General features: G+C 40.3%; 1 protein-coding gene across 7 annotated transcripts in view; it reads left to right on the top strand.

Moving 5' to 3' along the window:
* TRAK1 (trafficking kinesin protein 1) overlaps nt 1-18,991 on the top strand; it is a 153,170-nt gene that overhangs the window by 80,505 nt on the left and 53,674 nt on the right. For 5 of the 7 annotated variants that reach the window (XM_084858051.1, XM_084858053.1, XM_084858054.1 and 2 more), the window contains exons 4-5: nt 15,089-15,165; nt 18,478-18,594. In XM_084858051.1, the coding sequence (XP_084714177.1) occupies nt 15,115-15,165; nt 18,478-18,594 (168 nt within the window). In that variant the 5' untranslated portion in view covers nt 15,089-15,114. Of the gene's footprint in view, nt 1-3,254; nt 3,518-15,088; nt 15,166-18,477; nt 18,595-18,991 lie in introns of those variants that run through there. The other 2 variants (XM_084858050.1, XM_084858048.1) reach the window with 1 other exon arrangement.

Below are 18,991 nucleotides of genomic sequence, written 5' to 3'. Positions count from 1 at the left end.
AAGACTGGTCCCCCACTGCTGATAAGCTGGATTTTCTTTATGGCTGTTAACTGTTTTGACTGCTGATCTTATTACATTATTGTTTTGAGGATTTTTATATTTTCATTCTGTTAGTTACTTTGAGTTTCTTAGTGGAAGAAAAGAAGACTTTAAAAAAAAATCAAAATATTTAATTGTAAAATCTGTAAAAAGTCTGAACTTTTTGACATTGCTACAGCCCAGATCTCAAGGACTATGCAATTAAGCAAGATTGTTTTGGCTGGCACATCTTAAACAGCAGTCCACTATGCCAAGTGTCAAACCGGTTTTGAACCTGTGGAGACATCCAAGAGCAGATTTTGACATGGCACGGGAGTTGTATTTTTAAAGGAATAAAGTAAAAAATCCCACTAGGCACACCCAAGCCTTAGGCCCTGCCTAAAGTAGCTCTTTGGATCCAAGCCCTCATAATTGTATCTTCCTATAGTTATGCCAAATATGGATTTTGATTCTGCAGTCTTGGTTCACCTAGAGCAGCTGTGTTAATTACCTTCTAGAGGATTTGGGTGAGACGTGCTAATTCTGTACTGGATGGGGCCCATGAAGTGGTACACGATTGGGAGTTCACACAACTAAGTATAACGTTAAGCACAATAGCCTTTGTTGTTCAGTCGTGTCCGACTCTTCGTGACCCCATGGACCATAGCATGCCAGGCCTTCCTGTCCTGCGCTCTCTCCTGGAGCATACTCAAGTCCATATTCATTGCATCAGTGATGCTATCTAGCCATCTCATCCTCTGCCGTCCCCTTCTCCTTTTGCCTTCAGTCTTTCCCAGCATCAGAGATAGCCTTTAGCTTAGATAAAATTAACTTTCAGATGTAAAATGTCATATTCTGAGCTTTGTTTTTCAGTTAGTGTAGCATCTTCCTCTCCTACAGTGTAACCCTATGCATGTCTACTCAGAAGTAAAGTCTCACTGAGTTCAGCAGGGCCTTCTTCCAGGCAAGAGGATATAGAATTGTATCCTTAACTAAACCATTCTGAGAATTGTCAGAATTCTGTTTTTGCAACTGCCTAGGCAAAAGCAAATATAAGCAGTTCATGTCACTGATATCCTTAGTCATATGGTTTTAAAGAAGTTGTGTATATGTTTAAGTGACACAGGATAAAAACAAATGAATTATATTCACATTTTAAGACATAATTTAATGACCTTGGTTACTTTTTTTAAAACAGTTCCCCGCCCCCCACCCCTTTCTGTTTCCATACAGCACATTCCAAACATGTATCCCCTGCCTATTTTACCAAGCAACACTCCTAGCAGGGCTTTTTGTCATTACGCAGTTTTCTGAGAGAAAATGACTCGTGTATTACTATCTTGCTGCTTCTGTGTGACAGATTTTAGTTGCAAGTCATCCTTTTTGATACCACAAACAGATACACATTAGGTACGACAGACAGAGCTTTCTTTTCATATCACTAGATAGGTATGCTTGTTTCAGACATGTAGGGATATTTATTTATTTATTTATTTATTAGTCTAATTATTTATTACTAGTCTTTCAATCCCCCCAAACGCCCCCAAGGTGACACTGGAATCAAAACATATAATACAATATCATAACAAATAACATACTAAACAAACTAAAACAGGAGAAAAAAAATTAAAAACATTTTAAAATCGCTCTATCATTCATCAGGCAGAAAAAAAAAGTTTTAGCGGCCCATCTAAAACTTAAAAAAAAAAATTAAAAGCTTCATAAGCCGCCTTTTAGGATACACCCTCCTAAGGCAGCGTACAACAAAATTCTAAAACCACAAGACTTAATAAAATAGTGATAAAAACAGAAGATCAATAATTAACAGTTATCACCAAATAGCACAATATACACAACAACCCCAGTAGAGTTTTACTCAATTATACCCAAGATAAAATAGGTGAATCTTTAGGGCCCTAGGCAAGGAAGACACCAGTCTAATCTCCCTAGGAGTAAGCATGTAGGTGTGAATCAGCCTCACCTTCTGCTCAAGACTGCCAGGCTGCCTCTCCAGGTACAGACATCATGTGGCCCATCCTTTAACCATCTTTGGGATTATGTACTGCCTCCTAACCCCTCCCCTTTCCAGCCAGATTCCCTCCTCACCTCCCACCTCAGCAGAAAACCCAGGTTAGGTTTAAGCATAATTCAAGGTGGGTACCAACATAAGCCTTAACTATGATTAACGTAATTTTGAAAACAGCTTCAAACCTTGTACATAGATCTGTACAAGTAAGTCCCATGGGTTTTAGTTGGCCTTACTTCCTGTTTAGCATTGCAACCTGTACCTTGTGTTCTTGAAATATGCTATTCTGCACCCAGGTCTCTGAAATCCCACTTTTTAATTAAGGGAGACTCAACAGTAGGAAAGATATGGTAAATTGTGGTTGAAAACAATATACTAAATTATTTGGTTTCTTATTCCTTTGGAACAGAAGTGGGCAGCTCACATCCCCACTGCTCTTCTGTGTAGCCCCTGCTGCTTCTGTCACCACTGAATTTGCTGCTGTAGTGGCAGTGTAAAATAAAATTGGTGGGGTGCCTCAGAAATTTGGTGGCAGCAAAAGGGGCAAAAAGGAATTTTAGTGGCAAACAACCCAGTTTTTGCTGCCCTTGCACCACCGAATTTTGGCAGCAAATTCATCAGTAGGGTGGGCATGGTCTCCACTGGGTAATGGGTTGGGTGGGAGAATTGGCCACTGTACCCCACCCCTGCTTTGGAAGGTTAAAATCTTAGTGATGATTTAAAGCTAATTTCTGTATCTTGCAGTTTCAGTCTGTGTATTATACAGTGTGCATCATACCAAATTCCCAAATTGCACCTGTACCTGGTTCCTCTTTTCTACCTCTTTGAAATCTGAAGGTTAGGTAATAGATTGCAAAGGTAACTTCTCTACCCTCCCTACTTTCAGCAAGGTGTAACGTTCTTTATACCTGTGTTTACTTCCTGGTACAGTTGCTATGAAACTTATAGGAAACTACCATCTGTGTTTAGCATGGGGAGAGATATGACAGGTTTAAACAGATTTTGTTTTAAAGGGAGAAGTTGCTTAACATTTGATTTTCCTGTGTGAAACAGTACATTCAAAGAAAGATAACTGGAGTCTGATCTGTTATACACAGTACATTGATTACTTGTAGTAAAGATTAGACAGATGGTTCTTTTCCCTCCCCCATCCTTCTGTAATTTTTCCCTAGCTGTGTTGTGGTGATCATAGCATGCAAACTACCCAGCTATTCTAGTTGAAGTATGTTGAGCAAGAAGATTGGTTTCTCCTCTCTTGAAACCTTACCTGGACTACAGATGTAGCTCTGCAAATGTATCTTCCATGAAGATGGCTTATCTTTTTTCAGGGCTTTAGACTACGGGACTCCTTCTTAAGGATGGTTTGAGCTATGTCACTGGATGAATCAATAAATGAAGAGGAAAGCTTTGAATATGATAGTAACAATGAATATAGACAAAGATGTTGTGAAAACCTTGATATCTTGGAAGAAGGTACTTTATCTTGTCCATTACTTAATAGTGTATGAAATTAGATATTTAATTTGCTCTGTGTTCTTAAAGATCCCCTTGTTAACAAATCATACTGATTTGGCATTGGGATTGTGAAGGAACCCCATTGCCTAGTTAACTTGAATAATATTTTCAGTTTTCTTAATATGCAAATTTATTCAGAAACTTCATTGTGTTAGTCCAATATTGTGTTTTTATTCAATAAGATGAAACTTGTATTCTCTTGAAATATAAAAGTATTGTCTGATCTGAGAGACGCTACTTGGAGCTTAAATGTGGAAGTTCAGGATAGTCTGGTTACATCCTAAGTCAGTAATATCTTTTGTCTGAGCAGTTCATTGGAACACTCATAACTGAATGGTAAAGCACACATATGCTGATATTTTGGCCAGAAGAGGGTGGCAGAATGTATACTAAGGAATGGTAGAACTATGTGACTGAAGTTTAATCTGTATGCTAACTTGTGCTACTGTGGAAGACACTTTTCTGTCCTTTATAATCAGTTGTGTGGGTACTGTGTTGGAGCAGGTCTTCTCTGGCAAGAGACAGATTGCAGAGCAATATGAGAATGTAAGTTGTCCTCCTTGGTCCTTGAGATCCATGATTCCTAAGCAAAGAAGAGAGAGAAGTTCCCCTACTCACCAGATGCTGGGGAGGACATGAGAGACAATCCCTGTGTGTCGTGTGTGTGTGTGTGTGTGTGTGTGTGTGTGTAACGATGCTCTTCCTAGTATCTAGAATATAGTTTTTGAGTTGGCTTTGAGCATGATTCTTTGGTCGCTTGACAAGACATGTTTTATCTGATGTACAGCAACCAGACCAAACATGCCGCCATTGTCATTCTGCACATGTGACATGCCCTCTGCTATGTTATTGTTAAAAGACATCCAACGCTTCTCAGAACAATTATTATGTTGCTCTGCATCCCCCATGGTTGTAAGAGAGAACAGGGAAAGGATTAATAAACTGACTGCAGTGGGAGGTGGTTTTGCATAGGTGTTCTTGACCGGAACAGATAAAATGGATCAGGGGATGGCAATCTGGTGCCCTCCAGATGTTTCGAACGACAATTCTCATCATCTCTTACCATTAGCCATGCTGGCTGGGGCTGATGGGAGTTGTAGATGAAAACATCTGGAAGGCGCCAGGCTGCCTACCCTTAAGATGATGAAAGTAGTAAGGATCAAGGAGATACTCATAGTCCTAACACGGAACCTGTTTTGGAAAATACCTTCATTTCTGTGTCTGCCTTACTTCCTCAGTTGAAGAAGAGTAAAATAAACCTTGGGGATGAGGGCAAAAGTTTGCTGCATAAGAAAACACTAAACATAGGTTTCTGAAGAATACTGTAACATATTAGTCCTGAGTCTGACTGCTAAAGCTTGTAAGCCAATGATTAACTGGAATTTGTTGAGATAACACAGGATCTTTTCAGTAAACATTTAGTGATTCTCAGTCTGTGCTATTTGCCTTGTTTGTACCTGGAAAATCAGGTTTCTGTGATATGTGATAAGTTCCCACCGACTTAACTGAGATGAACTTGTGCCTATATTTCTAATGCATTCCTGAATTCCAGCCCCTGGGCTTCATACAGAATAGCTCCTGAAATTACTTTTTCTCACTTATGTTTTCAAGATACAATAAAGATGTGGAAAGTAACATGTAGGATCTGCAACAAAAGGTTGCCATTTGGAGTGCACCTGTTCAGGACAGTCCATTCCATTCCCCCTTCCTCCTGATTTTCCATGTTTCCTCCCAACAATCAGTCATCATTCCATATCCATGGAACTTGCTCAGTCCTCACTGAGCTTTTTTTAAAGGTGGGGAGTTCATTCCTTTAGTGTTCCCCCCCCCCCAAAGAATGTCCTTTTGGGTACTTCTACAAACCACGGTTTCCCCCAAGCATGCTGATACTTCCTTCTTGTGTGTGAGTAGTGCCATTTGGGCTACATAAGGATTAGTACTTGGAAGACTGCATCTACTATTAGTGTATATGAAAGAGAGATTTTGTTTTAGTATTGTGAGGAGAAACTGCACATTGGGGATGCAGGGTCAGGAAGAAAGGAGAGGACAGACATTATAAAGGGGGAAATTGCAGCTGCAAAATTGTGAGAGCTGTTCAATGCGTTGTGTGTAGCTGACCCCAGAACAAGTGTTTTAAAACCACTGCCAAAGACCATCATAGCAAGCCAACCCAAGCTAATAAAATTGGTCAAACCACTGTACTAAGTAAAAAATAATGGGAAACAACAATGTTAATGCTAGTAAGATTGTGGGGAATGGTACTAGGCAGTATTTAAAAGCCTCATTTTTTTCCACCTTGCAATAAAATGCCCGATGTGACAATCTCACTGAACTCATTAAATTCTGTTTTTCAGATTTAATTTGTGCTTGCTTTTAATGGGAATATAAATTAGTGAGGGGATTTCAGAGGTAGGTGGAAGTAATATACCCCTGCTTTCAAAAGTAGGCTTTGTTTTTTATATCTAGCTCTCAGGGGCTTTTTTCTCATTTGACTGTATCTTATTTTCTCCTCTTCTACTACCCCCACCTCATTCTTTTTTTCTCCCTCTGCCTTTGCCTTAAATTAAAGATGTTATCTTTAAATCATCTATCTAGCCATCCATCTCATCTCACCCCCACAGACTGCAAGCTTAACAGCTTTCATGCTCTGTGCATACTCAGACCCACAATGGTTCAACTCATTCTCTTTTTCACAGATAGTACAGAGACATCCCCTTCCTACACACAGTGTCTTGCATGCACCCTTCACCCATTTTCCCTTCCCCTCTCTCCAGTCCTACATGAGTTCCCTCCTGATTCAGACTTCTCTCTCAGCTATGCTGTCTTTTCCTTGAGATGATATAACCCTCTTGTAATTCAGGGATTGGGAAGCATGGTTTTCTGCCTGGTTGACATTCTTTAAGTACTTTTTTTGTGAGGGCAAGGAGGGAAGCAGCATTGGCCATCTGATGCTGTCACTGCTAGGATTCATAATTCTATTAGGACAGCCTTTTCCAACATGGTGAATTCCAGATGTGTTGGACTGCAACTCTCATCATTCCTAGCCAGCGTGATGGGAGTTGCAGTCTAACACATCTGAATGGCACCCTGTGGCACCCACTCTGTTGAGACATGCCTCAATGTACTTTTCTTTGAACTCCCCCAAATTTTGGGATGTCTTTGAGGCAATCCCTTTCTGTTTTGTTTCTTTGCTTCCCCTTGATTCATATCTTAAGGGACTCCCATGATTTAGCCCTACCCTACACCACTTCCCTTTTCACTTGATTGATTGGTACTTAAGTTCTGGGCGAGTGTGAATGCTACCAGGTGACATGACTCTCATTTCTTCTTAAGCCCAGTTTGTACAACGGCGTATAACGTGGGGGGAAATCATTAACTTTGGATAGTAAAATTTTCTTTCAAAGACTCCCACAAGGGATGAAATCCAATGTTGACGATGTGTTGTGGAAACAAATGAAAATTACAAGGGGAAGTCATCTCCTGGTTATAAATTACCACATCCTTAAGAACTGATGTATACTTCAGGAATTTAAAACATTTCATTTAAATACACCCTCTGATGTAGTTTGAAAGCCCCTACTTTGGACAAAAGACGTGGCTACTGGCATGTTGGATTTGTACTTTACATGGTACAAAGAGCAAATCTTCTGGCTGAATTGTTTGTTCTAATATTCCTGCTGTAAGTCTTATCAGCCTCCTGAGATTTTGACAAGCAAGCTGTCCATCAACAGACAGGAAGATTATTCAGTGATAGACTGCTCTAGAGTTAGAACAGCAGTGTGTAGTTGGCCCTTCCACCTTTTGCTTTGTGACTTTTAGAATTCTGTTTGGTCGCTTTTTTTAGTCAAACTCCGTAAAGGAAACAACTGAAAAATATAGTTGGCATGAGACCTTTCTTTCTTGTTTCCAAACGCTTTTGTTTCTCTGGCAGATTGAGGTCACAAAGCATGAAGCATGATATCTAATCTTGGAGCCTCCCTCTATGCAAACTATTGAAGCGCTCTGTACACAATTGTGGTGGCAACATTCCTTTAAGATTAGGTAGCAAACCAAAACACTTACAGTCTTTAAAGGAATTGTTCTCTATTTTGGTGTGGCTTTATGGGCAATATAATTAGTCTGATCATGAAGTGTATTAAACAAAAACACGACTTCTGGTGGTGCTGTTCAGTATGCATTTTAATGCGGGGTGAGGGTGGAATAAGCCATATCTACTTGACACTGTATGTACAATTAATATGACTATTTTTCAAATCTTTTCTCCAAAAATGAGGGTGCTTGGGAATCCGAGTCATTTATTGGGAATTCAGTGTTGTCCTCTTAATTTCACAGCCTAAACTTTGTGTGTGTTGAAGTTCTTCTTAACTGAAGGTACTCGGTAGCTGCAGTTGAAGCAGTTATTCTGCACTCTGTTAAAGTATCTCCCCCGCCCACTCCATCTGCTGTTTGACCTGATAATTCTGTTTATGTGTAGGTAGGGATGTTGGAGAGATCCACAACAGAACCAAATGAGTTCAGACTTTTATGACTCTGACCCATGGTTTCTGCAGCGGATTGGCTTTCCCTGTCTAGCAGATTTCGCAGACTTGTGGGCTATTTTTCTAACCTTTGGGAATTTTGCACAAATTTAATCGTAGAGAAATATGCAAAAATAAAAAGGGCCAAAAATTCGCATTTCCGCCCTAGGTTAAAGCATGAAAATGCGCATTTGGGGGGAATTTGCACATTTTTTGCAAGCGCAAGTTTGTGTAAACAAAAATTTGCACAAATTCGGAAACTAAAAAAATCCAATTCCATTGATGAGCAGATGACAGAACGAAAGGTGCCTTATAATCCTCAAAACACAGACAGAATGGAATTTACACAATCCATACATCCCTATGTGTAAATTAGATGTGCAGCTGCATGAGTCTCCACAGCTTCTAGAAGACACTAAGGATGCCAGTCAGTTGAATCATTGGCAAGAGCCCTTGCAAGACACTTTTCCACTACAGGAGAGGCAGGAGCAGCAACTTGTATGGTATGAGTTGTGAGCTTCTAGTTTTGGTAGTTTTATAAGCATGGGTACACATAAAAGCTGTTATGTTTCCTATTTATGTCACGGACACGCATGGTCAATTTCCATGAAGTCAAGGTTTCCTGTACATGGCTTTACAGTTCTTGTTACTTATTGGCCTGTGAACCACATCCAAAGCAGCTGCTGGCCATTGATCTCAATGGGGATTACTCCTGAGTAGACGTGTATAGGATTTTGCCACAAACCTTGGAAATAACCATGTAGTTATTTTCTAGCACAAAAAGGGCCTATTTAGTTTTCCATCAATCTTATAGCAAACGTTGAGAATATCCAAGCAGTGTTCATGTTTTGCTACTTTATATATGCACCTCAGTTTCTCCTTATCATACTAAATAAAATATGCTGCTACAGAGCAATTGTGGAAAAGAGGCCAGTGTTCCTGGACTTGAAACACTGTGTCCTTCATTTGTTATGATGCCACTGTAATAAGCTTCAATTCTATTAGGACCTAAAACAGGCAAGAAACTGTCAATTATAAAATTCTTTAGGGAGATGGGAAACATTTATATTACATATTAATGAGGTTTCCTGTTCATGAGCCTTGAATAAGCTGTATAGCTGTGCTCCGCTTCAGTGAAATGGACGCTCCACCTCTTGAGCTCTTGAAGTTCATTGTCCCATCTGTTTGCTACCATATAAAGGAAGATTTTAAAGATATGTGCCCTTGGGACTAGAAGAACAATTAACATTTAAATACTTATTTGTTTTCCATGTGTTTTACTACCTTATTTGGGGGAGGGGGCTGTGGCTTACAAATGTTCTTCACACTCACAGGTCTTGCAGCTACATCACATTTATTGATTAATAATACTTATATACCATTTAATAGAAAATCTCTAAGTACTTCACGTATAAACTCTAAGGGGTTCACATGTATTTATTTATATGAAAGGATTTCTGTCCTGAAACAACTGTCAGGGTGGCTCACAATCTTCAAAAGAAGTAACCAAAAAATAATAATCAACAAAGCAACACAAACAAAAAGAAAGAAGAACAGCTGGTAGCTATTAACAGACATTAGCATTATTCAGGGTTGTGCTACTAAAAAGCACATCCAACCTTTTTGACAGACATCTAAAACCATAGAGGGGACTAACCAAACCTCTTGTGACAGGGAGTTGCGTAACCTCAGCACCACCACTGAGAAGGCCCTTGCTCTCATGCCCAGGGTCCCCTCCAAGCACAGAAGGGTGTGAGCAGGTTCTGCATTACCTACTTTGCAGTTGTAATTAGATTTGCAGCGGGAATTTTTTGACCTGTGATTTGACCGTTTTACTCTTAAATATTAACAGCGAACTCCTTCTTTGAGTGCGAATTCTTGTGTGCCCAAAACAGCACCACCTACACAAAAGAGGGAGGTATTAGCAGGCCCCAGGAAACCCCAAGCGTTTGCGGAAGTACAAAAAATCTTTGGGAAAAGAATCATAAGGTGGGGGAACCAAACCGCTCAATGAGGTCTGACCATGCTCAGTGCCTGTGTACTACTGGCTGACTGGGCTGGGGGGAACCATAAAATTGTGGGAGTGAGAATGAAACAGGATTCAGAGAGCTTCGGCTATTGGGCGGTATAGAAATGAAATTGGATGGATGGATGGATGGATAGACAGATAGATAGATAGGATATCCTGGAATAGTGTGTGGCTGGTTGGCGGGAACCCTGAATGTAAGCTTGCCACGCTGCAACATTTTGTTTCAGATCCCACATGTGCTTAATAATATTTTAACTGTTTTTGCCATCTTGAGAACTGTTAATTAAGCAGTGGGATAAAAATTACAGAGTCGGTAATAAGAGAACTCATCCATAACCCTAAAACTATGCTTAAGTAGACTATTGCAAAACAAATGGAGGGTTTAGTTTGATAGAAAAAAATTTTGGTCCTTCAGGAAAACAAAGGTTGAAAATCAGGTGCAATGACCATTTTGTAAGCACATTAGCTTGTAGCTGCTGTTGGGAAGAGTCCCAGGTCAGCATAACAGGCTGAGTTGGGGCTAGTTTGGCGATTTATAGCCACTACATAATAATGTCATGCGGTACTACCTAGGCACCTCCACACTACCTTTGAGAAGGCTCTGGCCCTCATGCCCACCAACTTCATCTCAGATAGTGATAGTACAGGGGTAGGCAACATGGTGGCCTCCAGATGTTTTGGAATTGAACTCCCATCATCCCTGACCATTGACCATGCTTGCTGGGGCTAATGGGAGTTTTAGTCCAAATATCTGAGCGACACCAGGTTGCCTACCTCTGGTGGTAGAACATGGTACAGGGGCTCTTCCAATTACTAAAGTATGTGGGCACAGAGAGGCAATGGGCTGGGGCCACGACTGGGGCTAAACTGTGCTGGATCCTAAATTTATTTATTTATTACATTTTTATACCTCCCATTAGCCGAGGCCCTCTGGGAGGTTTCCAAGACAAAGCTTAAAACCATAAATACAGTAACATAGTAAAACATAATATAAAAACCATACGTTTAAAAGAGAATAAAACCAAGGTAGGACTCAAGATAGAAGCCAGCCAGCAGTTCAAAAATCTAAAAATGCACTAACACAATTTTTAAAACTGAAGGATTAAAAAGCCTGGGAAAATAAAAAGGGTTGCACCTGGTGCTGAAAAGACCACGTAGGCACCAGGTGCGCCTCTCTGCTGAGGTCATTCCACAACCAGGATGCCACCACTGAAAAGGCCCTCTCCTTAGTATCCATCCGCTTCCCCTCAGAGAAGTGCCTCTGAGATGATCTTAGGGTCCAGGCAAGCAAATGCTTCACCATAGAGCTAGTAACACGGACACAACTCAGTATGCCTATAGGGTATCTGTTTGTATTTAACGGACAGCGCATCATGACAGATGTGCTTTGGACAGATCGTTTTAGCCACCTTGAGAAATGTTAATTGACTGGTGGGATAAATAATACAGAATAATGAGAGTACTCATACACAAGGCTAAAATTATGCTTATGTAGGCAGATGCAAAACAAAGGAAGGTTTTGTTTGATAGATTGCTGGTGTAGTATATTGCTCATCCTTCTCTCTGCACTGTGAAAGCCATGCAGGTGTTTGTATTAGTGGTATTGGAGCCAATTTAAGCTGAAAGATGAAGGGGCAGGTGAACAAGCAATTCTGGAGTAGATGCCTTACAGCTGTGGCTCTCTCCACTGAGGCCAGGAGGTGCCTCCCTCTGTGTGTTCTGCCATGTATATCCATGGAGAAGCTAGGACTCTGGCAGCCTGATCTTGGCTTATAGTGGAAAACTAACGTTGACCATCTTTTTCACTGGAGGGGGTGAAATTCTGCTGCTATTCTGTTGGTACATCTGAAAAAGATATTTATTGTGTCGTTTCTCTTTCAAGTATAGTGTGACCTTTATTCAGGTCAAAGAATCAGGATTTGTAATTAAGCAAATCACAAATTGATTTGGAAATATACAATTTCTACTGATTTGTTTGTTTCCTTGAGATAACATTTTATAGTTGCCAAATACCTTTCCAGAGATGTGTGGGATTGTAAATATATTAGCGAGTAGCTGATTCAATTGTTTTCTGAATAGAAGGTTGCTGTAAGGCAGGCAGTTCTTTGCAGTGAATTTATCTTTTACAGAGTTTCAATTAACATTGAGACAGGGAATACAGCCGGTGTTTGGCTAACATGGTTTAATTAATTAAAGACAAATTAAGTCCAAATTAGTTGGGCCTCATGAAGGGGAAAAATGATACTACAGATGAAATTTATCGGTTGCAACCTTCCTAACATGTTGATGCAATGTGATTGTAAAGCAGGGGTGTTGAACCTCTTTCAGTCTGAGGGCTGAATTCCATGTCAGGGAAGCTTTCAGGGACCCCGTTCTAGAGGTGGATGGGGCCAAAGGCAAGAGGGGCAGGGACGAAATACTAAAACTACCAGCATATTTTTGCTTAAAGCTCTTATCTCTAGTAACTAACCTTAGAAGAGTCTTCTCAACATTTTAGAATGGGGCAAAAACTGCACAGAAGCTGGGAAACTCAGTAGTTGAGAGAAAGGGGGTAGAGCCAGGGGAATGGGGCCTGGCCATCTGGGGAACCCTGGAGGGCTGGATTGGGACCTCAGGAGGGCTGGATTTGGCTCCTGGACCTGAGGTTCTGCACCCGTGTTTTAATGCCTCTTCGAAGGACCAAAGAGCACTGAAGGTATTTTTCTTGATCCTTGAAGCTGGGGGAGTAATTATTGTCATCTGCAGATGGTAATTTATTATATCTGCAGTTCTATGACCTATTGTATGTGTGGACTGTGGTCCAGGAGAGCATTTTCATTTCTACTTCAGTAGTTTATTATCCGCATTAATTAATATGATGCTCAACCATTTGCAGTGTCAAAGGGTTGATTCACTGACCAAGGAAAAGCGCTGTCGATTGCATATTCATATTATAGCTACTGACAAATTGAAGCCCAGAGCCTTTTGCTGTTTTTCCATGCTACAATAACAAAAGTGTATATATTTAGAGGAAAGCACCATTATACTGATCTTAATGTTTGTTGAAATCTTCATAACCTTTCTTTTTAAGACTTGTACACCATCCGGGGGCTGTAATGTAGAGAACCGCATGACCACCTGGGTCCCACTGTTGGCTATGGAAGGCATAGAACCATGTGCACCAGCCATTCCATAGCCAACATTTGAGTAGCTTGTACGCAGCCCAGAAGCCATTTTTGCTCTTTAATGTCATTATGGCATTTATTCTGCTTTTAAAGTGTTTTAACCCCTGCGTAGTACTTGGCTAGCCACGGGATTTCATATTAGAAATTCAAATACTATCACTGAACCAGGGGATGCTTAAAATATTGATGAAATTCCTACCTGGAAATGTAGTTCAGTTGTTCCTAAACACATGCACGCACGCGTGCCGCACGTTAGTTGCATGTGCAGTTGCAACACATGGTAATCCCAATTACAAATAGCCTCCTAACGAAGCATATACTAATAATGTAATGTTTGTTCTAAGCTAGTTGTTCACTGCTCTCTCGGCTAGTTGCTCACTGCTGTCTCGGCTACAGTGTGCTCCCCCTGCTCTCTTGCACCATGTTCAACTGAACTTGCAAATTCATATTTCAATTATCAACAGCAATCTCTTCTTCAACAAGGGCACACTCCTACCATGGCAACTAGATGTGTCTTCAGAAACAAAAAAACTCTAATCATTTATACTTGCAACCCAAAGAGTTAGACCATACAAGTGACACTCCTATGGGCAGAGCAAGGTCATTTGCTTGGGAGAAAATTGATAACGTTTGATATGTGCTGTTGCTCATTTCATGTTTTCCTAATGAGCTCTGAAGAAATGGTATTAAGATATACACATATAAAATGAAATGTCAGCATGCAGCAAAGTTCATGCACTGCACAAGCAACAAGAGAAATAAGGGAAAGGAGATATTTATTTATTTTAAATTATTTTTAAGCCACCTTTAAGGGGGAGCCACTATGGATGGCTTTGCTGCATGGGCTCCTGTTCCAGAGGATTTTAATGACTGGCTCTTCTATACGCTCCACAACATGCTCTGCTTGGGGAAATGAAAGACAAACAAGGGAATGCTTTGAAAACATTCCCCTTTGGTTCCCAGATTCTAAGATAAACTAATTTTAAGGAAGTTCTTGGAAGGAAAGTTTCCCTTCTCCTCCTTCCTGCAGCCACTTTCCCTCCCTGAAAGCCTCTCTGGAAGATTGTGAGCACGGGAAGGGCCTGCTAAATAGTGTGAGATGGAGCATGCAGGACTGCTGGGGGAGGGAGGAATCTCCGCAAATTGGCTGCCCCTCCATCCAATTTTGGGTGATTCCTCACTTCTCAGCAGCCTGTTGTAAACTTCCTTTCTGTGAAATTCCTTAAGGGTGCAATCCTATGCATATTTAGACAGAAAAAGCCCTATAACTCTCAGCATTCCCCAGCCAGCAGAGTTGCCTAGGGCATGCTGGGAATTGTGGGACTTTTTTCTGTCTAAACATGCGTAGGATTGCACCCTTATTTAACTTACCTTAGGATACAAGCCATAGACTTAAGAAAACATTTAAAATTCTATACAGGGCTATCAGTTACCTGATGGTGTAATCTTGGCCTCAAGTACATTTCTTTACAATGCCCATGGTAACTGTTTGGAAGTGAGTTGTAACAGTGGATTTTCACTTTTTTTATTTTTAAAAATACTATTGTGTCCTTTTAGTTTTGGGGGGAATGTAAGGTAGGAATCCTGTGTGAAATTACTTTGGAATAAGCCCCATTAAACACACTAGGACTTGCTTCTGAGTGAGCGTGTATAGGATCAGGCTGTAAGTAACTGTATAAAGTGATAGAACTTTACTATCTGATCAAACATTAAAACTTTATTTTTCTCTATAATATTTTGTGTTTATATCAAACATTCTGGATTTTTCCCCATACAACCAAAAAATAAAATAAAAATGAACTATTTTCTTTTATTCCAGTTTTATGTGCTGAAAGAGTGGGCCAGATGACTAAAACATACAATGACATTGATGCTGTTACACGACTTCTTGAAGAGGCAAGTATCCCATATCCACATAAATAATAAATTAATCTGACGCAGTAATTGTCACATTTACTGTGGGAAATGTTTCTCACGCTCGGAAGCCATTATTTTGAACTTTATGCTAAATAGAACAGCGGAACAATTCAGCAAAAGTTGTTGGTGAGGGTGAGGGGTTATCATTTATTTAATCGGGACCTAATTCTAAAGCTTGCTGTATTGTGCCCTTTGTTTTCATACACAGCTAAAACATGTGTTAATACCTTAATGCCAGTTTACAAGTAGATACAATGTTAGTACAAAATTATATGAAGAAAAAGGCTTTATATTTTATATCAAGGTACATGTTTAACTACCAATATAGAACACAATCCAGCTAATGTTAGCCGTGACAAAGTCCCATTAAAAACAACAGGGATGGGTGAGAATTTTGTTTGGTTAATTTTTAAAAATAGGAATTTACCAAAATTAGCAAACTTCTACATAAACAGGACTGAAAGAACTTGAGATTTTGAGAATTGGAATGTGGGAGAAAGTGAAACTGACAGACCTGCCCATCCAGGCAGAGGGCTTTGAGCACTTAGCTCTTTCTGGATTTGTATCCTTGTGTATTCAGCCATGCTTCTGGTGCTGAATTAAGGTTGCCAGCTCTTTTCAGATAGTCTCCTCATTTCACAGCTACCTGTCAGGCAGGTTACAATATGGTCTTCTCCATGCTGAGAATAGGTGTACCTATTGAATTTGCCCAGTGCCGATGAGTGAGAATTTCATTCATTATTTTATTTTTTTATAAGGATTTTTGAAAATTTGAAAATTTCTTCTTAAATTTGCATGGAAAGAACTTGAGGTGTTCAAAAAAATCCAGTGTGGGAAAAGGCTTGGGCTGACTACAAGGAACCTGTTCCGTTCATTTCAGTGTGACTTAGACACAACTAATTTAGCTGGATTAAAGCCTTTAAAAATCACTAAGGGTGCAATCCTATGCATATTTAGACAGAAAAAAGTCCTACAATCCCCAGCATTCCCCAGCCAGCAGTGCTGGCTGAGAGTTGTAAGACTTTTTTATGTGTAAACATGCATAGGATTGCGCCCTAACAGATGGATGGAGTTCACCAGCCATATTTTTGAGTGTATGGGAGAAGCTCAGTTCATCATAATCTGCTTCTGCTGTAGTCAAAGCTAAGCTGTGTTTATTCATTATCTCTTCTAAAGAAAGGTAAATAGTAACATATATATGAAAATATCAAGTATTGCTGATGGATTCCTCTGTTTAGGCAAGTTATGCTATTGTGGTGCCACATTGATTTTTAAGATTTCCAAGAAAATGTGCTATATATCATAGAAATTCTTGTATCCCTAGTATGCAAACTTGGAATCAGTTGTATTGAAATTACAGAGCAAATCCATCTAGGACTGAGGTTGAAGTAGGAAACTCTAAAGCCAGTTGAGCAGTATTTATTAAATTATTATTAATGTTAACATCCCAAAGGTCCTTGCCTGGACGGCAACCCACCTCGCTTTTCAACACGCAGAAATTCCATCATGTAACTTTACCCCCACCTTTATGTCCAAGCTGAAGGACCAGTGGCAAGAGTTTTGGAAAGACTAGACCAACAATAAGCTTCCCAAATTGACTGCCACTACTTCATTTCATTTCATTTATTACATTTCTATACCGCCCCATAGCTGAAGCTCTCTGGGTGGTTCAAAAAAACTACTTTGTGATTGAATGCATCACTTAAGAACTGAAGAAAGGAAGTTGTCCTGGCTTAGTTAAGATGGGTAGGAAGTCCCTACCCACCAATATCTAGTAAGAGGGGAGTGCATGACTTGTAGTGTTCCCGTCACTATTGAACACTTATTATTGGAATGCCCATGATTATCAAGTGCCATCTCCAGGTTTTTGAGGGCCCCTAGGCAAGTCACCCTCAATGGACCCCCTCTGTGAGTCTGCCTTCTCACTAGCTGCTGATGCTCCTCACCCTCTTTTTCATCATTGCTACCATTTGCTTGCTTGATAGAGAGCCAGTGAGTAAGATGGCATCTCTTGCTCTTCCTTCTCACCGCCACTGTTGTCTGGGTCAGAGAAAGAGGCAGGCAGACAAGCAGGTTGCAGTGGTGGAGGAGCAACTCCAGGGGGCTCTTGTCAGTAGGCCCCTGCTGGAGTGTGAGCCCTTGGCAAGTGCCCAACCGTACCTACCCTTGATGCTGGCCCTGCTCCAGTGTGTGATATACCCAATATACCCTGCTTCAAACCTAGTCTCAATTCTGGGTCATGGTATTGATCTACTAGCTTTATTCAGGTTCCTGAGTTCTTTAGCTGTTTGGCCTCTTTTAAAGACTGTTTGGATTATTGGAAAGAAGTTACTGATGCAAGAACTCTCCCACATGGCAGCTGTACCATAAACTTTAATATACCTGCCCACCACCCAGAAGTTCATTTATAAAGGATTTAGAAACTCCTCTGGAAACTCTTCTAGCACTGGAAATATTTGCTTCAGATGTGTGTTTCAGTACGTGTGGTGCTGAGTACCATGCATATAAAAAGGTACTGCTTCTTACATGACAAATGAAGAACCCCCTCTCCAGCACATTTTACCATGATCTCTCCAACACATCTCCTCTCCTTGATGCCAATAATTGTGTGGAAAACCTTTTCCCTTTATAGTGACATGTGGAATTTTCTTCCCTCTTGCCCTTAGCCACTGTACCACATGCATTATGAACCAGAAATCACTGGTTTTAGTCTAACAGGATTTCACTGAATGGACTTTATCCACCATCTCTAAGCCTCAGTTCTGCACTTATAATGCTAGGATGATAGAACTGGCCTATCTGACAGGGTGCTTGTAAGGATTACTGTGATAATGTAGATGACGCACTTGAACACTTATATCAACACTAAGTATTGCTATATAAATATTAAGCAGTGTTAAGAAATCATTAAAATACAAATTTCCTAAAGCTCCCTTTAAGTGTTCTACAAACTATGCCAAGTATATTTGTGCACTTACTGACAGGGTTTTTTTATTTTAAAAAAAGCCATTCAAAGCTGGGTTTTATTATCTTTCTCACAGTTGAACCTAGGGCTGTGCTTTTATATACATTGTTGATTTATGGTATGCACCAGTTTTCCCAAATTATGTGGGTGTCTCCTCTGCAACATGAAGAAAAGAAAATAAGCACAAATTATTGGTTTCTTTGTTTTGAAAAGCAGACTTTCTTGTTTTCCATAGAACATAGATTTAACCTTCTTGTGCTTTCAAAATGTGGTAATTTTCTACATGAGCCAATAATTGAGACCAGTTGTTTTCTTCCTTTTTACAGAAAGAGCGGGATTTAGAATTAGCTGCTCGGATTGGCCAGTCTTTGTTAAAGAAGAACAAAACTCTAACCGAGAGGAATGAACTCCTTGAAGAACAAGTAGAGCATATCAGGGAAGAGGTAGGGGCATTTAGATGCACCGAATACTCATCTGTGTCCAGTTCAGAAAATGTCTTCTCTCCCACCCCAAGCCAAACCTCTTTGGCTTTATTTGCCCTCATGTCTTGCCACTTTGTCCTTGTCTGTCCTGTATCACCATGTGGGGTTCAGACTTAGGCAAAATGTCCTCCTTGACCTTCCATCCTGCCTAAGTGTATGGCTCACTGAGCCTCAGCTGCAGATCCTCTTAGCACCTCCTGCTACTAGTTCTCCCAGCCTTCTCAGTTTGTCCAAACTTCTTCTCCATTTCTCTTTGCCTTCCCTCCATGCCTCTCAGTGAGCCCTGGCACCATATGGGTATCTACTGCTGCTTGCTCATCTACTCACACCTCCCGTCTATCTCCTGGGTTCATTGGAA

Source organism: Heloderma suspectum, chromosome 5 (genome assembly GCF_057233095.1).
Source record: "Heloderma suspectum isolate Gila_16-S chromosome 5, 16-S_ref, whole genome shotgun sequence".
NCBI lineage: Eukaryota > Metazoa > Chordata > Lepidosauria > Squamata > Helodermatidae > Heloderma > Heloderma suspectum.
The sequence above is the reverse complement of the archived record's forward strand: the minus strand, read 5'-3'. Positions and strand labels throughout refer to the sequence as shown.